The following is a 23,340-nucleotide window of genomic DNA, read 5'->3' on the forward strand; positions in this document are numbered from 1 at the left end:
ATTTCCATGTGGGCTGCAGCATCAACCATACGCCCATAATCCCGAATCATAGTTCCCCCAACTCTCAGCTTGAGGCCACGCCTCAACTTCTTCTCAAACTCAATACAACGGCGTTCCTCAGACGCCACCAACTCAGGTGCAAACCTGGACAAACTAGTAAATGCAGCCTCAAACTCGGCCACTGAAGAACTCGACTGCTTAAGCTGACAAAACTGGTCTCGCAGCTTCTCCCTGACAGCTGGAGATAAGAACTTCTCCTAGAAAGCATTCACAAAAGCCTCCCACGTACCTCCTATACGCCCCTTAGTAAACTTCCACCACTGACTTGCATCCTCCTTCAACTGGAAAGATGCCAAGGTCACTCTCAACCCCTCGTCTTCGATGCCAAGCATTTCAAACGTCTTCGTTATCTGTTCGAGCCATTCATCTGCCTTAAGCGGCTCTTTTGGATCACCCACAAATTCATCCGGATTAGACCGGAAGAACTCCCTCTTCAGAAAGGAAGGTCCTGCATCAGCAGCAGCAACCTGAGCTTGATTCTCAGCTCTGAGAATGCCTACTGACTCCCTGAATGCTCCTGCTATCTCTCGAGCTAAAGCGCCCATAGCCTGCTGGCCTACTGGCTCGGCCACATTAGCCTGGCCAATTCCCTCCTGAACTGCCGGAATCTCCTCTGGCACAGGCACCTCCTGCCTACCCGGCCTACCACGCCTACCGCGTCCTCGTCCTCGTCCTGACATCCTAATAAAGGAAACAGAGACATTAGCACATTAATAAATGTGCCGAAGCTAAACACTTGCGTCCTAATGCAATGGACAACAATAATACATTCCACGTAAGCACATAATCACATAAGCACCTACGAATTTCATTCCCGGATAATGATAGTCCCAATGCGTTACTATAGTTCCGGTTGGAAGCAGCAGTGATCAAGTGCCTTTCCAACAAGACTACTAGAAACTCAAGGGTCCAATCAACATCCCAGAAACTACATTCCATACCCACATAATCACATAAACATGTTATCACATAAGTATATAACATTACCCTAAGTCTCTATCAAACGAGACAAACCCAATGTGATGCTAATCACGTCCCACGTACCCAAAGTATTCAAACCCGGTACGCTCTGATACCAAGTTGTAACGCCCTCAAAATTAACCCATTAAATATATCATTGACATGCATTATTTAGAGAAGACAATTTATTAATTCATTCATCAGAGTATTACTAAATAAAGCATTACATGTAACATTGAATAAAATGCCTTACAGGCATACATCTTTCCAAGCCAACACTTGGATACAAAAATATGAGTTCTAACTCATTACAAGAAAAGCCCTAGGCTTGAATGTTCACATGTACTAATAAATAAAAACAATTAACTAAAGGTAGTCTTCTTCAATTCAGAAGCCAAACCCTCCCAAGCTAAGTCCTTGGAGGTAGTTTATCACCTGAACCTGAAAATGATGTTCCCATAAAGGGTGAGCCACAGCCCAGTAGAAATATACTAAACCACATATAAGCAATGAATAAAGCAATAGTATTCAACAGATGGTTAACCAAAATAATCACTTACTTCATTTTACAGTCTCATGACACTATTACCAAAGATACGTTTTACTTTCAAATTTTATCAACATGGCTCAGAACCTGGCCAAACTTATAACAGTGAATCACGTATATCATATTCACATCCTTCCAATATCAACAACAAATGAGACTCAAGCTCAAATCAAACACTTCATACTTCCAGATTGATACACATTTTAGTGCTGTATCAATAAAACACTTCTATATAAATAAGCACACATAAAAGTGATGCTAATGGAGTCCATCCCCTATCTCCTCCCAAACAAAATCCGGTTTAGAGGTCCATCCCCTATCTTCCCCTAAACCGTGGAGTACATCCCCTATCTCCTCCCACACACAAAACAATGTATGCAAATGTAATGCTCAATCAATACACGTATTTTCTGTATCAATGCAATAGTCAAAATTAATGACTTAACCAATGTGATTAGTTTCAGTTATTCCTAATCCACATGCAATGTCTACAACAATCACGACTATCCTCCACCGATAGCCCAAAACAGTTATTTCTAAACTGAAAATAACTATGTCATCAATTCAATAAACAAATGATTCCAATTACCCAATTACGCTATTTAACCAATGAATTCCCCAATTCCATGAATTTAACCATCTTTTCCCAATTCCATGAATTACTTATACAAATTAATTCAATAATACAACTAGGGTTTTTCCCAAAATTTACCAAAGTATCCCCAACATATCAAATCACCAAAGCTTAGAACAAAACCTATAAAATGGAGTAGGAAATCCCTACCTCAAAGAAAATAACCCGAATGGAGAAGATAGAGATAAATGCCCAAATTCCAATGTGCTCCAAATCACCAAATGTTCATATTAGAATGAAGCCCAAGCCGCCCTCTATCTTTCTTACAAAGAACTTAAGATGGATTCACACTAGAAGTAGATGAACACCTAAAGAGAAGATGAGTTTTGAGGGAGAGAAGTCGGACCTAGGGTTTAGAACCAAAAAGAATAAGAAAAGGCTGATCAAAACCCGCTGCTGCGTATATAAACTGGACAGGCTCGCTCAAGCGAAGACTTGGTCGCTCGAGCGACCAGACACAAAGAAACTACGCTCGAGCCAAGGAAGCCTTGCTCGAGCCAACAACTCAAAAGCTCGCTCGAGCGAAAGAAAGCTCGATCGAGCGAAGAACTCAAACCCTCAGGTCTGCAATAAGACACACGCTCGAGCGAAGGAACTATTGCTCGAGCGAAGGACGAACTAACTCGCTCGAGCGAAGAAAATCTCGCTCGAGCCAAGAATGCACAGCTACAGGTCCAAATCAAACGCAACCTCTCGCTCGAGCGAACAACTACTCGCTCGAGCGAAGAACCAAAAACCTGGACATCAACACTTGGTTTCTAAACCCAACCAACCTGAAACAAACCTGCCCAACACATCCTATAATTCCAAATGAGAAAATAAAGGACAACAACAACAATTATACAATGACAGAATCTACGGAACCTAAGTCCGGATACAATAATCAAATGGGAAAAGACCGGGGTCGCTATAAATAAATTATCAAATTACTTAACAGTTTTTAATGATGTTAAAAATATGTTTTAATTAATAATTTTGATAATTTTATTATTATATAGGAGAACAATTATGCTTTTGATTTTTTTAGTTAATTTTGTTAAATAAATTTTTTTTCAAACCGCAGCAGACAATCTGTATTTCAAGCAAATCTCAGGAGATATATTTGTAATTTATCAAAAAAAAAAAAAAGGCAAATAGCTATATCTCATTGGAAAATTTTAGATGGTCCGTTGGAATTATTTTTTTAATATTTTGCCTTGTTTCTAAATTCTAAAATCATCCACATAAAGAGTATAACCAAGTTAGACTGATTTGAGGATTTCAATAACCAAAGTTTGATAGTCCATCGCCGTCTTCTAGCTATTGAATATGGGAGACTAGAGAAAAATCAAGAGCGTGGCATTCTTATATGAGAGAGTGAGAGAGAGAGAGAGAGAGAGAGAGAGAGAGAGAGAGAGAGAGAGAGAGAAAGTATTATTTAGCAAACTTTGTTATTGTAAAAATATAGGAAAACAATTATAAGGAAATCATCCACAAACAACCCACTTATTCATGCTATATTGAATCATATATATTTAAAGTTTAACAAACAATAGATTCATGTGGGTACTTTCTTTTTGTTTATTTCTCTAGTTGTTGGGCCACCAGAATTGAGCTTGAAGATGGTCTACCACTTTCTTGTCCACTTGGAATGCCTTAGCAAGAACATCATCAGAAATTTTTGGATTTGACCCAAACACTGCGTTAGCAATGGTAATGACACCAGGATTTTGGCTGCTCAAGCCAGCAAGAGCTACTGCATTAGTCTTTCCCTGATTAAACTGGAAGTGAATGAGACCTTGTGGGAACACAAAAACATCTCCTGGGTACAAGACCTTTGTGAAGAGACGGTTATCAGGGTTGGAGGTCACGAAGCCGACATAGAGAGTACCCTCCAAGACCACAAGGATCTCAGTTCCGCGAGGGTGTGTGTGGGGTGGGTTGAGGCCATAAGGTGCAAAGTCGATGCGAGCTAAGGAGATGCCAAGAGTATTAAGGCCTGGTATTTGCATGACATTTACGGGAGTGACTGTCGATCCAACCGGATTAGATGTGTTTTGTGGAGTGAGGAGGCCAGAGTAGAAAAAGTCATTGGCTGTGGCGAGCTTTGGGTCGTTGCAGAACTTGCCATTCACAAAAACTGTATGCAAATGAAATCAAGTTGTGCTTCAATAAGGATTGGGTGAAAGAAAGAAAATCTTATATAAAATAATAAAATTTCAATATTGTTACGATGATCTAGTCTAAGAAAATAAAAACCGACCCTTTATAAACTTAAACAATTAAATTGTTAGAGTATATTTCAGGTAGCAAAAGTGCAATTAACCTTTTTTAGCTTATGTGTATTTTTTGTTCCAAAAATTGTGTTTTATTTTATTTTATTTTTACAATGAATACTAATGAAGCGAGTTTGGAAGACAACTTTGATGCACATGTCATCCATTGAAAGTGAAATTGCCACAATTAAATGCTGATTACTAAATGACAAAAAAAAATATCAATTGGGCTTTGTTTTTTATTAAATTAAATTTGCCACTAAAATCATATTTGAAAGCATGAGACTTGAGTTTGTAATGTAAAAAGTTGGGAGATAGAGATGAGTAAAAAATATACCAGCAGATTTGGAGTCTTTGACAGCAACACAAAAGTCCTGTAGTTGACTTGGGTCAGAAGCAGAGGCAAGTGTAGAAGCCAAGGCCATAATGACTATGGCTACGAGGATGAAGTGAGTGGCCATTTTTATCAATTGAAAGCAAAAACACAAAATTTGTTTGTTTGAAGCAAACTGGAATTTCTATATATGCCTAATTGCTTGAAGGAGGTGATAGATATCTAGCATGGAAAACCTGACTATTTATAGATATAGATAGAGATAAGAGTAGTTGAATTTTGTGATTATATTATTTCCAATGCCAATAAGATAAGAATTACCAAGTCTAACTTTTTTCCTCAACCACCATTGAATTCAAGGATATGAATGGTTCTTCAATATCTTCACTAGTTTCTAATTTCTTCTTCTAACTGCTTACATCAACATCAGGGTGGCTTTGGCACAAAGCCAGAAAATCGTCTCCATCCCCCCCCCCCCCCCCCCCAAAAAAAAAAAGGAAAAAATAAAATTTGTCGCTTCGGGTTTGAAAATTGATTTAAAAAAAAAAAAAGTTTGATTTTTTTTTAGCTATTATACTATTTCATAAAAAAAATTCTGAATTTTAAAGGCCCCAATAAAGCTTAGTGAAAATTAAAAACTGATAAATGATTGATATACTGAATTATTTAAAATTAATGGATGATATCTTTTGCCAAAAAAAAAAAAAGGAAAAAGAATAATAATAAAAGAATAAAAAGCCAATATGTTATTATACTAGTTAGTCAAAAAAATATTGAGGAGTCTAATTGATTTTTGGGGATTGATTAGGTTATAAAATAAAAGTTTTAGTGGCACGTTAGTAAATTTTGTTTGATTATAAAAGACAACATATGACAATGGTAAAATTGATTTAAAATTAAATAATTTAGCTATAATGAGGTAACAAAAAGCTAGCATGGCATTGACATAGGTATATATAATTATATAATGTTTAAGAGTCAATGATGAATTTGTCTCATATTTTTTAATAGAAAGCATATGATAATGTTTTTTTACCCAGTCTTCCACCTTTACATGATGAATGATTCTTCAACTGCACCAATCCATTTTTTATTAATTACATTATAGTGACCATTTTTTAGATTTGTAAAAAATATAATAAATCTTTTAAGTTTTGGTATATAATTATATTGACTTATCTTTGAATAAGATTAGAGGAGATTTACGTATAGGTCCTAATATGTGAATTTATTGTTCAATAGGTTTTATGATATTTAATGACATTTTACATTAAATACTATTAAAAAAAGTCACTAATTGTTAATTTCAACGATAGATTAAAAGTTGTCATAAAAATTGTTATTAATTATAAGTTTTAGCAACAGTTTAAAAAAATTATTACAAAAAAGTCACTCAGCTTACTTGGTTCCATTTTTCCAAAAACACTTTTTTGAAAATTCTACTTTCTTATTTTTCGTGTTTTTTTGTTTTTACTGAATTTTTTTAATATTTTAAGCATTTTTTTTTTAACTTTTTAGACACACCTAACAGAAATACACCAAAAAAGTAAAAAAATTATATATATATTTTTTAAAATTCACTAAATACCAAAAATACAAAAAATATCAGAATTTCGTACATTTTTTTTTATATTTTTATGTGTTTATTAATTTTTAAAAATATTTTTTCATAATTTTTTTACTTTTTAGATACATCTAAGTAAGGTGCATCTAAAAAAATAAAAAAAATATTTAAAATTTTAAAAATATTTACTAAAAACAAAAAAAAAATACGAACACCAAAAAAACTCAATTTTTTAAAAATTTAATCAAGAAAACTCAAACCAAATACACTGACTAATTTTTAACTTTCAGCAACAGTTTAAAAAATTTGTCTCAAAAAAATGTTACTAAATGTTACAAATTATTTTTAATTGAGCGATACTCAAGGGATGTGTTTTGTTTTGTTGTCATTTTTTATAGATAAATTGGAGGGATGGAAACACATATTTTCTAACATAATAAGCAAATTATAAAAGTACAACTATGATAAAGCATTAAAAAATACATTTCACTCCCCTAGTTCTCAGAACTTTATTTTACCTCATATCATGGAAAACCACAACAGCCAGTTTAAACATTATTCTTTGTCTTTTTGTGAAACTCAATCAAAACTAAATTGGGAAAAGAATTCGAGCAGGCAAGATAATAGTATCAGCCGTTTCTTTATTGAATTTGGATCCTCAGCCGCCCTTTTGGGCGGCAGTCCTCAGCAGCCCCCCCAAAACGACGTCGTTTTGGGGGTTTTTCCATTTTTTTTTTTTTTTTCGCAGATCGCAGAACCAGAGCAGAGCAGAGGGGAGGGAAGGAGAGCTTGCCGGAGGGGAGGGGAGGGGAGGGGAGCTCGCCGGATTTTGGGGTCCGGATTCGCCGTCGCAGGTCGTCGAGCTCGCCGTCGAGCTCGCCGTCGAGCTCGCCAACCGTCCGATCGTCGCCCGATCTGCCGTCGCCTCCGCGTCCGGCCCGCCTCCGCCTCCTCCTCCTCCTCCCCCGGTGATTTAGGCCCCCTCCAGTCCGGTGCTCCCTCTTCTTCTCCCTTCCTCTCTCTCTCCTTCCCCTCCCCTCCCCCCCTCTCTCTCCCTCCCCTCCCCTCCCTCTGGTTCGGTCTTCCAACGAGGAAGAAGAAAGAAAAAAAAAAAAATTCAAAATAACCCCCAAAACGACGTCGTTTTGGGGGGCTGCTGGCACGGCCGCCGGAAAGGGCGGCCGAGAATCCGGGCTCTTCTTTATTGACAGTTGTGTCAGTATTATTTGTATATTAAATTTTATTAATAAAATTATTTCATTTTGCTAATAAATAAATAAAAAAATAGCGAAACCCTTTCTCAAACCTCCACCAATTCCCATTAACCTCCACCAAGTACTGCCTCTACATACTCGTTTAGTTTTGATTTTTTTTTTTTAATTTTATTTTGAATATATATATATATATATTGAGTTTTAAATGAATATATATATATATATACATTTGCTGAAGGTCCTATGGACAAATTATATGTACAAGATATGGAAATTCCTAAGGTATTTGAACTTTGTTGGGTTGTTCATTGATCACAGATTAAAGAAGTTAATATGTATGGTATTTCTTTACTAATGAAAGGCTGTTGGTTATTACTTACTCTTCTTTATGATATGCACTATTACAAATGCTTGGGTCATGGCTGAATGGAAGATTAGGCCAATGTATGTGGCTGTAATTTATGAAAGGGTAATGCTAAGGACACCAAATTTTCTACCAAATAAATGACCAAATATCTCACATGGGTGTGGGGTCCGCAATTTTGTGGGCCCCATACTCATGTGAGACATTTGGTCATTTATTTAGTAGAAAATTTGAGACCTCTAACATTTTCCTTTATGAAAAATTTAAAAGGTGATGTTTAATATATGTGTGTATGTATAATGCTTTGTACATGTATTGCAGGTGAATCAATCACTAGAATTATTGTCAATCAACAACAGCTGGATCATTCAATCTATACTACATAAGGTGCGGAGTTTGTATCTTAAAATTTTTTATGAAGCGGGTATTTTTTTTAAATATTATTTATTGTCTCTTTATGCTCTTTATGGGTTTGGTAATGACAAATAACTATTAACTTATGTGATGTTGCCCCCAGTGTGATCATTGGATATAAAATGCTTGTTGTTGCTCTGTTGCATAAAATTGTATATGTAGAATTGTATAGTATGATTGGTGTTTACCCAGTTACATAAATATGAACTCGGTTAAACGAATCAATGGAGTAGCGTGGGGTAAAATTGGGAGGATGGAGAACAGTTTTCCGGAGGAGGCATATTGGTGGCAGATCAAATTCAACGGGTGAAGTTCACAACGTTTTTGTTGACAATCTACCTGACTCAATGCATCCAAAAGGGTTATACGATTTGTTCACAAACTTTGGGGTAGTCATCGATGTCTACATACCCAGCAAACGGAGGCACTCAACAGGAACCAGGTTCGGCTTTGTTCGGTATGACTGCCCAGTAGTAGCTGAAATGGCAATCCAAAAAGCACACGACACCTGGTGTGATGGCAGAGCTTTGAAGGTTAAGCAAGCTGATTTCAAAAAGAAGAATATAAGCAAAGTCAAACCACAAGTTGATGTTCATTATCTACCACCAGTGGAAATAGGAAAAAGATGGATGAGAGTGGAAGAAATCAGCACAAAAGAGAAGTCTTATGCAAAAGTTGTAATGGAGGGGTAAAGTAACAAATGGGAAATCAATCTCAGTGAATGCTGTGGAGTATGGAAATGGCTGGTTGTATGGCAGTGTGATAGCAAAACTCTAGTCTCACTATCACTGCTCTAATCTTAAAAAGGAACTACATACCAAAGGTATGTCTGATGTGCAAGTGAAGGATGGTGGTTGGAGAGTTGCATACTTAGCGTTTTCTTCACCAGAGGTCAAAAACAGAGGCATGAAGAACCTTAAAGCTTGGATCCACGAATGGTGGAATGGAGGAGGGGACTGAAACTTGAGCAAGAAAGATACATGGATTTGAACTGTTATGGTCTGCCACCTCATCTTTGGAACACAGCTAATTTCATCAAGATTGGGGAAATCTGGGGTAAGGTCATGAATATTAATGAGGGCACCCTCAAGTTGTCATCCATGGCATGTGGTCAACTCAGGATTCTTACACCACATATAGAGATGATCAGCAGTGTAGTTAACCTGGAATGTAGAGGTCATATCCACTCAATCAGAGTGAGTGAAGAGCTTGGTTCTAAATTGGTCAATGTCCCAGGTCATAGCAACAAGGTGAGGGATGTTTCTGTTCATGGCATCACCGGCGGTGATCAAATTTCAAATTGTTGCAGAGGATGGGAGGAAGAGGGGAATGATGGGATGCAACAAGGGGATGGGGTGGCCTATGACAAGGGTGTGCCACAAGTTGCAAATGGTAATGTCAAAATGAAGGAGAAGCCTAGGGGAGTAGATACTAGCCTTTTTGCCGTCTCTGTAGTAAATGAGACCTGTAGCATTATGGGACCTAGAGTAGAAGAAGGTCAGTGCACGAGGCTCAAGGGAAGCATGCCTAACACCTCAGCTGAGTGTATTGCTAGTAAAAGTCAAAATGATGAGGTCAATATGGACCAAAGTGGACTATTGGCAGCAATCACAAAGAAAGGGCAGAGAGTAACTATAGAAAGTGGAAGAATTGAAGGTGGCTTGGGCCCTGATGGGCTTATGAGAAGCTTAAGTGGAAATGGGCCTTCAAAACCCAATATTAATTTAGAAGTAGTTTATGATCAAGCCCAGTTTGATGGCCTGCTGAATGAACAAAACAGGGACAAGTCTAAGTCAAATGGGCTGGGCCCTAGCTGTAGCAGAGTTGCGGAGCATCTGGATCCAACACATGTTCATCCCCAGGTGGAGAATGGAAAAGGCATTGCTATTGACAATGCTGAAGGAGATAGTCAAAGCAATCAAGATACTACACCTAATAAGAGATTAGAAGGCAAGGATAGTAAAGGAAAGGGTCGGAGAAATTAGAGGAAAATAGTGATGAAAATGGGGTTTCAAAGGGTGGCCATCTTTAGAGCAATTGTAGCTATAATTTCTTCTTCACTATCTTAGACTAGTAGATCAAGCAAACATGATATGCTATTAAAGGAGGCTCAAGCTACAATTCGAGTTGGACATAGTCTGGGCATTGATTTTGAAGGCAAAGATGATGAAGTTATGAGGAAAATAATTGAAATGGAGGAGAATGACATGGAACAGGCTGCTGATAGGAGTAATGGTGCAGGGCTTTAGATCACCATCAAGGGCTGCTCAAGAGTAGATAGCAAATTCTTATGAAGCTTATTTCTTGGAATATTAGAGGGCTTGGTAGGCCTAAGAAGAAGAGGAGAATCAAAGCAGTTATCAAAGAAAGAAAAGTGGATATGGTGATGTTGCAAGAAACAAAAAGGGCAAACATTTCAGATCAGTGTGTGAAGTCTATCTGGCCTTATGACCAAGTTGCTTACATGAATGTGGATGCTAATGGAAGTGCTGGAGGCCTGTTATGTATGTGGAAGCCTGAAGTCTTCTCTCTATTTGACTGCTGTTGCAATAGGAGCTTCATCATACTATCAGGTACCTTATTTAATAGCTTGGACTGTGTGATTGTGAATGCGCATGCCCCTAATGATGTGAGTGCTAGGAGAAGCTTATGGGTCTCTTTGATCAATCTTAAGGCTGTTTTCCCCAAACCGTGGTGTATAGGGGGGACTTTAATGAAATCAAATCAATAGATGAAAGGAAGGGTTGTGTAAGAAGGGATAGGGGAATGACAGATCTTTGTAATTTCATAAGTTGTCTGGAACTGATTGATTTCCCTATGTTGGGAAGGAAATTTACTTGGTGTAATTCTTTGAAAGGTGAGAGATGGAGCAGGTTGGATAGGTTTCTTGTTGGGCCAGAATAGTTGGTCTAGTTTAGGTTCAAACTTTGGGGTCTTGCTAGATGCATCTCAGATCATTGTCCAATTATTCTAATGGAAGATGGCAAAAATTGGGGCCCAAAGCCTTTTAGATTCATAAATTCTTGGGCATCTCATCCCTCTTTCGTAAATGAGGTGAAGAAAGTATGGGAGGGTACTCAGGTGGATGGCTGGGCAGGATACAGATTGAAGATTAAGTTGCAGGCACTTAAACAATCTCTACGGCAGTGGAACTCTGAAGTGTTTGGGAATATGGATTCTAAACTGATGCAAGCTGAAGAGAATTTGCATGCCATAGATCTAATTGCTAAGAGTAGAGATCTTGTTCTGTTTTGTTTCTCAGTGTCAATTTGCAATGCTGGTGAAGGTAGGCTAGTGTGTGTATGTTGTTGCTGTTGAGAGTTAATTTAGTTGCTGAAGATGCTAGGATTGATAAAATGCATGGCAAATCAGTATTCATATAGTTAAGAGTATTAATCATTAGTTATGGTCAATGCAACCTCAGTAGCAACATCTACTTCTGGTTATGCCAATGCTTTGTGGTTTTGCTATGCTCTGCCTCTGGTTGCTGTTTTGGGGATTTTGTGCTGGTTGGTCTGTCTTTGATGAATGGCTGTTTGTGCTGTTTGTCTGTCTTTGATGAATGTTTTGTGCTGGTCTGTGCTGTTGTTGTCGTGTTGGGTGGTCTCTCTCCAACTCTGGGGATGCTAGCAAATGATTGGATGAGCTGGATGGTGCCAACCTCATTAGGATGATTTAGCCCGTTGGGATACTTTTGCACCTCCCTTTTCTTTATTGATGTAATTCGCTTTGTAATTTGTACTTGTTTATTCCATCAATAAAGTTCTTTTTTTGTCGATCAAAAAAATATATATATGAACTTGGTCCCCATCTCAAACTTGCTCCCTCTCATGCTTGTAGGTTCTCTTGATGATGAGACAATTGCCTTTTGTATGATTCAGGAATTTCAACATAATCTATTCAGAAGACAAAAAATTAAAAAATTCTCAATTTTGAAGTCCAAATTTCTTTTAGTTGTCACATTATAAGCTAAATTGAAAGCTAAATTATTAGCAACACCAAAATTTCAGACACCATTCTGTTGGGGCAATACACTCCCAACCACTCTCAAGTGTAAATTAAAATATACAAAAATAAATTAATGTACCAAAACAGAGAAAATAGACAGCCATAAGGGACACCCAAATTTATGTGAAAAACCTCCTATGTAGAGTAGAAAAACCACAGTGCACATATAATCTCCGCTATATCAAAAGAATGGGTTCACAGTATTTCTTGAGAGTATGCTCTCCACTCCACTCACTAGTGGCTAAACTCTCCAAATAATATGTAAACTCGAACTCTCTCAAAAAGGAGGTATACGATACACTCAAGTTTGTTTTGCCCAAATTTTGAGGAATACAGCAGGAGATATCTCTCACTTGTCACTCCACTCAATTCTTGTTCTACTTTAGGGAAAAAAAACTTCAATACGATACCATGTCATTGGTATCACCATCCAATCAATTCTTATTTTTTACCCTTCATGTATATGTGGTAAGACAATTATTGGGTTGACCCTCCTCATCATGTAACTTTATTGTTTGTTGGTCATACCATGTCATCTGTGTCACCGTTACATTGAATTTTTACTCCTACCTTAGAAGCTCCCTCAAATGGGGTGGTTTATAGTTGAGATTGGGTCCTAGGAAAACGAAATCCCGTATGTCTGACCATATTTTATTGTGCTATTTTCCTAGATATAGATCTGCGGTAGAGAATCGGTAAATATGTTTGCTGCTGTATTTATTTCTACCCACCGAAAAAATTCATGCTTCACAACCTCCTTTTCAATTGCTTGAACTTACACTTTCTTCAATTGTCAAAGAGCATTTACTATCTTTGAGATTTTGCATCAACATTTTCATTAATGATATTTGGTGATCAAGTGGACCGTAACGCATTCCTTGAAACCAAAGAATTTCTCTTTTAAGCCTAGCTGTAGAAATATGAACCACACAACCTTAATTTGTTTCTTGATCAAGCAAACCAATAAAATCCTGTAAAGGATTTGTACAAAAATATGCTATGGAAATAGGAGGCAACAAAAGACAAAAAAAAAAAAGAAAAAAAAAAAACACCCACAAAACTATTCACAACATATGAAGAAAGTTACACATTTCTTCCACAATGAAGGCATGGAAAAGTGAAAAGATTTGAAGGAAAAGTGAAAAGATTTGAAGGAAAATTGCAAAGATATGTGTTTGCACCTATCCCTCCGAACACCAAGTAATTCACTTTTGCATAATCCATAAACCTGCCTCTGTTGCCAACACCCCTATTATCGACAAACTAAAAACAAAAAATTGCACGTTAGTAAGTTTTGTTTGATTATAAACGACAACCGATGACAGCGATAAAATTGAATCAAAATCAAATAATTTAGCTATAAAATTGATATAACTAAAAAAGTATGGATTAAATTTGATTTTTAAGTGATAATTTGCAGAGTAAAATAAAATTTTTATTTGTGATTATATTTTCATCAGAGTTGTTATTTGGTCTGCATTGCTACATTTTTTTTTATTTGATCAGCAAAGAAAAATTTCATTAACAGCATGAAATTAAAGGTACATGAAGATGACACTGCTAGAAAATGCACTTTTAGCGGCGTTTTAAGTACTAAAAACGTCGCTAATTCTTTTTGTGACTTTTAGTACCAAACGCCGACAACGCAGCCATCGCTATAGCTTTATGGCGTTTGAAAAACGTCTTTATATTAGTATAGGCGGCATTTTTAAACGTCACCAAATGTCCTACCCTAACAGTACAAGGACGTCACTAAGATATTTAGCGACATTTTTGAAACGCCGTCATAGATATTTATACATTTTAAAAATCTAGCCGTTGGGGTTGGGATATAAGGACGTTCAAAAAACGCTGCCATAGTCTTTTTTTAAAAAAAAATTGTGCTAAGCTTGACATTTAAATGTAGCAACAGATATTTATACCTGTCATAAACGATTATTAAGAACTAATAATTGATGTTTATTAAAATAATAAACAAACTAAGCTTGAAAACAAAATTAAAAAAAAAAAAAGAAACAATGCATTGCATACCCAAGAATAGAAACAATTCATGTTTAGACTTTAAATACATAAATTAAAATCAAAATGGTCAAGAAGAAGTCAAATTACTTGAACTTCAAGAGTAGCTCTCATTAGTGTGAGATGAACAACTGTTAGGTTTTTATTCTTGGCAATTCCGTTTGACAAAACTCATTTCAGTTGTATTTGTTTTCGCACTTTTATTTCAGTGAGGCTTTAAGTTTTTACATGCGAATCCAACGTGAGTTGTGCCTTGCAGAGAAGTTTGTGGTGCTGATTCTTTCATGATTGCCTGCCACTTCGCTAACTATGACGGGGATCGAGCTGCCTGGTCAGCTCGCGGGGGTCGAGGGGCAGCGCCCCCGAAGCAAAATGCAAAATTGCATTCAAGTTGACTGTCCGCCCTTGCTCGCTCAAGCGAAGGAGTTCTCGTTCGAGCGAAGAGTGCGTCCATACAAAAACCTGAGAAGGATGATTTTACGCTCGAGCACAAGTTGTTTGGCTCGAGCGAAGCCACTTATGGAAAACACGTGTTTTTGGTTCCTCGCGCGAGTGAGAGAGTCTTCACTCGAGCGAGCTTCGCAGTCCCAGATTTCTATAAGTACGTGTTTCTGTCAGATTTTAGGATTACGCCTCCAGATCTTCTTCTTGGGTTCTAGGGTTTATATCTGGGGTTATTTTGCTAGTTTTCTTTGATGTTTAATTGAGTATTCAACTCATGGCTTAAGTAGAACACATCAAAGGTTTGTTTGTTCATTCTATACAAAAGAGAGAGTTGTTCTTCAGTGGATTCTGAAGAATTCAAGCCTGAAGCTTTGGTGGATTCTGGAGTGGCTCATCGTCAAGACAATTCCAAGGTGAAGACGAGGTTGGAAGAGGCACATAGAGGTTGGTTCAATTTTGGCGTGGATTCGCTAGGTAATTGAGAGTATACATGTGTAATTCTTTTATGTCTTTTTAGTAGATTGTTTTGTGGCTTTTGCCTGTGGTTTTTTTTATCACAATTGGAGGTGTCCAATTGTGGTTTTTTCACGTAAAATCGTTGTGTCAATTTGTCTTGATTGTTTGATTGGGATTGTTATATACTGATTAAAATTGATACATAATCACAAATCAATATCTAGGGGATTTCTAGATTTTTCAACAACATTGAAAAAAGGTGATTTGCCAAAAAATTTGCACAGACCCCATAAGCTGTTTTAACAATTACAACCTTCAAGGCTCTCATCTTAGCTATTGCTTTAAAGACGAATAAAGCAGCAACAACAACTATTAAAAATATAAGTATCTTACAAAAGTGACTCCCAAGTGGCATTAGCAGAGACTAAATAGAATTATTAAAAAAAATGTATACTTAAGAGAAGAGACTCCCAAGTCCTCCTAGCAGAGCTACTTACATCCTCTGCTCAAGTGACCTCCATCTAGGCTCATTTCTGTCCTGAAAAATTGCCAATTATTTATCTTTCTTTGTCACCACAATGGCAGCTGCGCTAGGTTTGTGTTCTATTCTACATCATTTGCTCCCAAATATCATACAAGCAAAACTAAGAATTTACAATAGGGATGTTTCAACATTAGGGCCTGTTTGGTAATCATTCTGTTTTCAGTTTACAATTTATATTTACAAATATTTAAAAAACTGTCATAAAAACTTGTTTGATAATTTTTTTGGTTAATAAATAGTTGTCTCAGTTTATAAATTTGAGGAAAAAACGTAAACTCAAAAAATGAGTTTATGTTTTTAGTTTTCAATTTTTTTTTCAATTATTTTTTTTTTTTCAAATAATTTTTTTTTAAATATTTTTTTTTTCAAATAATTTTTTTTCAATTAAATTTTTTTTCAATTAATTTTTTTTTCAATTAATCTTTTTTTCAATTAATTTTTTTTCCAAATATTTTTTTTCCCAATTAATTTTTTTTAATTATTTTTTTAATTAATTTTTTTTTCATTTTTTTTTCAATTAATCTTTTTTAACAATTATTTTTTTTTCAAATATTTTTTTCCCAATTAAATTTTTTTCATTTTTTTTCAATTATTTTTTTAATTAATTTTCTTTCAATTATAATGTGTGTGATCCCATTGTCATAAATAATAAAAATAAAGTTATTGCACTACACATCAGCTATTAATGAAGGCCCTTACAGCATTTATTGCAATAACCCCTCCTCGTCGAGACAGAACGGCCTCACCATGAACATGGCAAGGTAGAGCATAGACTTTCGGCCAAGATAACAGGTCGGAAGGGACAACGAAATGATTACCAGAGGATATAAGCAGACGTCGAAGACAAGAAGAAGGTTAAGCTTTCTATCACTGATCTATCTCTACATTCCATCTCTCTTTCCAACTTGCTCGTCGGAGTGCTCATTGCCGCCGGAGACCCTTTCCCAATAACCCCTTCCTGCCACCCACCAAGATGGATGGTCACGACTAGATCCATGGCTTCTCACCACAATGTTGCCGACCACCAAGCCGACCCTCCCAATCCAAACAACCCACCCCAGTATTTCACCGAGCTCACCAACAGCATTAACTACCTCGTCGAGCAAAACCAAGCCCTGATTAATGCTCTACTCCAAAGAAACCTTCCTATGCCCCCTCCACCACGTCCAGATATCCCACCCAATCAAAAATGAGCCTCGAGCCACCCCATCCAACAGCCCTACCCACCCAACTTGGAAGGCTTTCGACCCCCTCCCCCAGACATGAACTCGCCTCCCCGAGTCCCGCATCCGTCGGTCTAGGCACCCACCCCCGAGGGAGAGGCCAGTAGTATCCAGCCTCCACTGTATTCCGGTGGTGACAACGTTCCTCTCTGGGATGTAGAACTCCGAGCCATGAAGCTCCAGCTCCAAGGAGTCATGCAGAACATGCAGAATAAACCATCTACCATAGCCAACTCACTGTTCATTGCCTCCATCAGGGACAAACCCTTACCTCCTAAATTCAAAATGCCCTCGCTTGACTCTTTCGATGGCACAACAGACCCAGTCGACCATTTGGAAACTTACAGGACCCTCATGATCCTTCATGCATTCCCTAACGAGATCATGTGTCGCGCCTTCCCTGTAACTCTTAAGGGGTCGGCGCGACTCTGGTTTAGTCAACTGCCAGCAGACTCTATCTCCACTTTCCAGCACCTAAATGACTCCTTTCTCAAAGATTTCATTGGTGCCCAGCACCAGCGGCGTCCGGCAACCCAACTCCTCAATATCCGTCAGACCGAAGGGGAGTCGTTACGTAGCTTCGTCACCCGCTTCAACACCGAAGCCCTACAGGTAGCGAAAAACGATGATAAGGTCATCCTCACGGCTTTTATGGCCGGTCTACGATCATTTGACTTCCTTTTCTTCCTTTCTAAAAACCCCCCGACCTCCATGGAAACCCTACTTTCCACAGCCCAAAAATACATCAACGCCGAAGATTCCCTAGTCGCCCGACAAGATCCTACAGCAAAAAACCCAACCCCCAGAGAGAAGAGAAAGGACTCCGAAACCAGAAACACCCAGTACACTCACCAAACACCTCAGTATACCGATCGACCACCCCGAGCCGACTAGTCGGCGCTAGCCCGACCGCCCGGCCGGTTCAAACGATACACACCCCTCAATTCCCCCATGGAATAAGTCCTGAACCAGATCCAACGAGACTGTCCCCTAAAATGGCCCCAACCGTCACGATCTCCTTCCAACCGGTGAGACCAGTCCAAATACTGCCGCTTTCATCAGGACCACGGCCATAATACGGAGGAGTGTGTTAACCTCAAAGACCAGGTCGAAGGTTTGATACGTCAGGGATGTCTCAGTCAGTTCACGGCAGCCCGCCCTCAACACAGGCAAAGGACTGAACCTATCAGAAACAACCGTCGACGCACCTCTCCTTGACAACCTGCCCAACCTAACCAAGGTCATGATAGGCCTCCATAGCAACCCCGGGCACAAGGCAATCCTGCCCCCCTGTCAGCGAGATTAGAGTTATTGCTGGCGGGCTCGCTTGTGGAGGACCATCCTGCTCGGCCCAACGGGAAAAACTTAGAAAAATAAGATAGGGCTCAGATAAAGAAGTTGCCATACTGGACCGCCCTTCCAAACAGCCCAAGCAGTGGATGGAGCCCATCACTTTTACGAAAGCCAACTGCACAGGCATCCGTTACCCCCATGACGACCCCCTCGTCATCTCTGCTCTCCTCTCCAATTACAAAGTCAGACGGGTTCTCGTCGACAATGGCAGTTCTTCAGACATCATCTTCCTCAATGCCTTTCGCCAGCTCAAGGTTGGAGAAGAAAGTATGTCCCCTCTCCAAGCCCCACTGATAGGCTTTACTGGAGATAGGGTGACTTCTATAGGCTCCATCGATCTTCCCATCACAATCGGTGAATACCTGCGGCAGACCACAAAGTTGCTCACCTTCCTCTTCGTCGGCTGTCCCTTTGCTTACAACATTATCCTCGGCCGCACCGCTCTGAATGCCTTCCGAGCTGTGACATCCACTTTCCATCTTGCCGTCAAATTCCCCACCGACCTTGGGGTCGGCATGGTGAGGGGAGAGCAGACCGTGGCCAGAGAATGTTATGTGGCTTCACTTAAAAAGGTCAAGCTAAAGGAGGCTATGATCATTGAAGGACTCGACGTCAGAGACAAAGACAAACTAGTTAGAAGGGAATCGGTGGAAGAGTTTGTCGAGGTCCCCATCGATTCCACCAACCTGATAAAAACAGCCAAGATCGGTAGCCAACTATCCCTACAAGCCAAGGCCGACCTTACAACCCTCCTAACTGAACACAAAGATGTATTTTCCTGGACCCACTCCGACATGCCGGGCATTGATCCCTCCTTCATCACTCATCATCTCAGCATTGAGCCCCATTTCCGACCCTTTCACCAAAAGCAACACATCTTTCACCCGGAACGCAATACCCTAATTGCTTCTGAAATAGATAAGCTCCTTGAGGCACAGTTCATCAAAAACGTGGACTACCTTAGATGGCTGTCAAATGTGATCCTAGTCCGTAAAAATAATGGTAAGTGGCGACTCTGTGTCGACTACTCCGATCTCAACTGAGCTTGCCCTAAAGATAGTTATCTCCTTCCTTGCATAGATCTACTTGTCAAAGCCACGGCCGGACATCAAATGCTTAGCTTCATGGATGCCTTCTCTGGTTACAACCAAATTCTGATGCACCCGTCTAACCAGGAACACACCTCCTTCATCACCGACCGAGGAGCCTACCATTATCGTGTCATGCCATTTAGGTTGAAAAACGCCAGAGCTACTTACCAACGGTTAGTCAACGCCGTTTTTCATCATCAGATAGGCAGAAACATGGAAGTATATGTCGATGACATGCTAGTCAAGAGCAAACTCTCCACTGATCATCTGGCCGACCTACGAGAGACCTTCGGCACCCTGCGAAAGTATCAAATGAAGCTCAATCCGGAGAAATGCGCCTTCGGCGTAGGATCAGGGAAGTTCTTGGGTTTCATGGTCAGTCAGCGGGGCATCGAAGCTAACCCCGAAAAGATCAAGGCCTTGATAGAAATGTAGTCACCCATAACGGTTAAGGGGGTTCAGAGGCTTACTGGCAGAGTCGCCGCCCTCAACCGCTTCATTTCCCGCACAACGGACAAATGCCTCCCTTTCTTCAAATTTCTTCGGCAGACTTTCAAGTGGACGACTGACTCTAAAGAGGCTTTCCAACAGTTGAAGCAATGCATGGCCAACCCCCCTTACTCTCCCAGGCACTCACGGGCGAGCCTCTTTTTCTCTATTTAGCCGTCTCGAGCACCGCAGTCAGTGCGGCCCTCATCAGGGAAAACGGTTCAGTACAGCGCCCGGTTTATTACATTAGTCGGGCTCTCAGAGGCGCCGAATAGAATTACCCATTGCTAGAAAAAATATCCTCGGCCTTGGTCACCGCCTCAAGACGACTCCGTCCTTACTTCCAAGCCCACTCCATAGTGGCCCTCACGGATCAACCTTTGAAGAAGATAATGCAACCACCCGAGTTGTCCGGCAGACTTATGCAATGGTTGGTCGAGCTCAGCCAATTTGACATCTCCTATCGGCCTTGAACAGCGATCAAAGGGTAGACTGTTGTCGATTTCATCATGGAATTCACTAATCTCGCTCCAACCACGGCCCCACCACCCCAGCAACCCCACACTGAGACAGAAGACCCCCATTCTTGGACCCTCAACGTCGACGGATCATCCCGCAAAGAAGGCAGTGGGGCTGGTCTCATCCTCACCGCCCCCGAGGGTGGTTATTTCAAGTGTGCTCTCCGCTTCTTGTTCGACGCAAGCAATAATGAGGCTGAATATGAGGCATTGATAGCAGACTTCCGCCTAGCCAGAGACATTGGTGTCAGCCATATCCAGGTGTTCAGTGATTCCCAACTTATTGTCGGATAAATTACGGGGGAATTCGATGCCAAGGAAGACACAATGCGGGCTTACAGGGATATTTCACTCTCCCTTGCTCGCCTCTTCAACACTTTCCACATCAAGCACATCCCTCGGGACGAAAACTCCAAGGTAGATGAGATGGCTCAATTAGCTTTTGCAGACCAGTCCGACCTCAGCCATGGTGTCCGCCTCGAGTATCTGGCCTACCCTGCCATTTCCTCAAACCAGCAGCAAGTCCACTTCCTCCAAAATGAACCTATTCCATAGGCAGCCGACATCTTTCTATTTTTGACAAAGGGGGAACTTCCAAATGACAAACAGCAGGCCGCCAAAGTCAGGGTCCGATCATCCAACTACATTCTCATCAACGGCCTTTTGTACAAATGTGGCTTTTCACGCCCATACCTGCGATGCCTCAATTCTACTCAAGCCACCTACGTGATGAGGGAGCTCTATGAGGGTATATGTGGTAATCATTCGGGTGCCAGGTCACTAGCCCACAAAATACTTTGCACCGGTTACTTCTGGCCTACTCTCAATCAAGAAGCCACTGAATTCGTGCTTAAATGTGATAAGTGCCAACGCTTTGCCAACATCCCTCATGCTCCTCCTATAGAACTGATCACACTTTGCAATCCTTACCCATTTGCCAAATGGGGGATTGACTTAGTTGGCCCATTGCCTACCGGGCGAGGCCAAACCAAATTCGCAATCGTCGCCATTGATCACTTCACTAAATGGGTGGAGGTGGAACCCCTCGCAACAATCACCGAGCGGAACACAACCAGATTCATCTGGCAGTCGATCGTATGCCGATTTGGCATCCCTCAAGCCATCGTCTCCGACAATGGCAAACAATTCGACAATGCCAAGTTCAGGAAATTCTATGCAGAGCTTCAAATCCAGCCATGCTTCTCTTCCCCGGGTCATCCCTAAGCCAATGGCCAAGTTGAGGTTACCAACCGTTCTCTTCTGAAGATCGTCAAAACTAAGTTGGAAGCTGTTAAGCGACTCTAGGCTGAGGAATTACCAAACGTACTTTGGGCCTACCGCACTACCGCCCGAACCCCCACTGGGGATACCTCCTTCCGCTTAACGTACGGCGCTAAGGCGGTCATCCCAGTGGAAATCGGTCAGCCCACCCCAAGGGTTCTGCACCCGAATCCGGAACTAATTGAAAAGCTGCGTCGGGCAGACCTGGACCTGATTGAAGAGCTCCAAGAGACCACTGCTGTCAGGCGGGCCTTATATCAATAGAAAATGAGAACACACTACAACCGCAAAGTCCGACCGAGGGAGTTCTCCGTTGGGGACCTTGTTCTGCGGGAAGCAACTTTTGCCACCAAAAATCCGGCTGAGGGCAAGATGGTAACCAAGTGGAAGGGACCTTACGTTGTTAAGGCCAGACCTCGTCCGGGTACTTACCGACTTCAGGACATGGAAGGCCGAGACCTCCTACATCCATGGAACGCCGAGCACTTGAAGCGTTATTTTCAATAAAAGCATTAGTTTTTGTATTGATCAATTGCTGCATGTTCTTTTTGACAATCTACGCACTTAGATGTTTTTGTCCTTTTCTCACATGGTGTAAATTTGTGATCAAGGGGCTACGCTCTTATATCTTAGTTATCTACGTGGTATTTCAATAACACCCTGTTTACAGCCTCAGCCAGACTAAGTTACTTAAAGCCTCAGCCAGACTGAGCATGACGGGCTCAACCAGATTGAGTTATTTAAAGCCTCAGCCAGACTGAGTACGAAGGGCTCAACTAGACTGAGTTAATTATGGCTCAAGCATTCTTACAACTTCATGTTTGTAGCATAGTTGACATACTTAGTCAAATTCGAGGTCCATGCTTTTATGCCTCTTAACATTCTTTACATTTTATAACTTTCATTTCCCAACCCAATCCTTCATTTCTCAACACTTTGACCACATGATTTAACATTTCAATACTCTCACATTTTAAGACCTTTTCACTCTCACATTCTCTCAACACTCTTACATTTTAAGACCTTTACATTTCAACGTTTTTATTGTTAACATTCTTTGCGTCATAGTTTTCTCACAAGTTAGATTGGCTCCCTATTTCTCAACTTTCACTACAATTTATACACAAGCCTTATTTGAAATGACCATTCTCGTTCTTTTCAACTCTACAAGAAATAAAGGAAACAGTATGAAAAACACAACTCATAATTTTATTTATTCACAAACTTACACATAAATTCACTACAAGCATTGCATGACCAACAAAAAAAAAAAAAAAAAAAAAAAAAAAAAAAAAAAAAAACAAACAAACAAACAAACACAACAACAACCAAAATTCTATTTACAAATTTTAGTTACACCAATCATTCATCCTCGCTCGAGGCAAGGTCTTCTTCGTCAATCCCCTCATCCAGGGGGGTCTGGGCAACGTCGTCCTCATCTATATTCACACTGCTGAAGTCTATGTCTGGGAACAGTTCTTCCACTTTACATTTGAAGGTCTTCCAGCCGCTGTCCCAAAACTCAGCCATCTCGTGCTTATAAAAATCTAACCGCTGGAAGCTTTAGA

General features: G+C 39.9%; 3 protein-coding genes across 3 annotated transcripts; 2 read left to right on the forward strand and 1 right to left on the reverse strand.

Moving 5' to 3' along the window:
* Positions 1–3,614: 3,614 nt before the first annotated feature.
* On the reverse strand, positions 3,615–5,194 carry LOC114280842 (putative germin-like protein 2-1). Its single transcript, XM_082890420.1, has 2 exons — positions 4,794–5,194; positions 3,615–4,320 (listed from the first exon to the last, which is right to left on the reverse strand). Exons 1-2 carry the CDS (start codon positions 4,915–4,917, stop codon positions 3,770–3,772), a joined length of 675 nt encoding a protein of 224 aa, XP_082746546.1. The 5' UTR covers positions 4,918–5,194; the 3' UTR covers positions 3,615–3,769.
* Positions 5,195–10,636: 5,442 nt separating this feature from the next.
* LOC145821447 (uncharacterized) lies at positions 10,637–12,241 on the forward strand. The gene is made up of 3 exons (XM_082917971.1): positions 10,637–10,919; positions 11,300–11,632; positions 12,228–12,241. The coding sequence occupies exons 1-3, from the start codon at positions 10,637–10,639 to the stop codon at positions 12,239–12,241; spliced, it is 630 nt and encodes a 209-aa protein (XP_082774097.1).
* A 6,421-nt stretch (positions 12,242–18,662) lies between these two features.
* On the forward strand, positions 18,663–19,436 carry LOC145821450 (uncharacterized). The gene has a single exon (XM_082917972.1). It carries the CDS (start codon positions 18,663–18,665, stop codon positions 19,434–19,436), a length of 774 nt encoding a protein of 257 aa, XP_082774098.1.
* Positions 19,437–23,340: the final 3,904 nt, after the last annotated feature.

Source organism: Camellia sinensis, chromosome 1 (assembly GCF_055761805.1).
Source record: "Camellia sinensis isolate YWXY chromosome 1, ASM5576180v1, whole genome shotgun sequence".
In the NCBI taxonomy this organism is placed as follows: domain Eukaryota; kingdom Viridiplantae; phylum Streptophyta; class Magnoliopsida; order Ericales; family Theaceae; genus Camellia; species Camellia sinensis.

Bases quoted from the DNA above. Each gene is read 5' to 3' on its own strand.
- LOC114280842 (XM_082890420.1), bottom strand. From the start codon at position 4,917: ATGGCCACTCACTTCATCCTCGTAGCCATAGTCATTATGGCCTTGGCT. The intron at 4,321-4,793 runs GTATATTTTTTA...ATTTGCATACAG, and splicing joins CAAAGACTCCAAATCTGCTG to TTTTTGTGAATGGCAAGTTC.
- LOC145821447 (XM_082917971.1), top strand. From the start codon at position 10,637: ATGAAGCTTATTTCTTGGAATATTAGAGGGCTTGGTAGGCCTAAGAAG. The intron at 10,920-11,299 runs GTACCTTATTTA...GATGCATCTCAG, and splicing joins GAGCTTCATCATACTATCAG to ATCATTGTCCAATTATTCTA.
- LOC145821450 (XM_082917972.1), top strand. From the start codon at position 18,663: ATGTCCCCTCTCCAAGCCCCACTGATAGGCTTTACTGGAGATAGGGTG.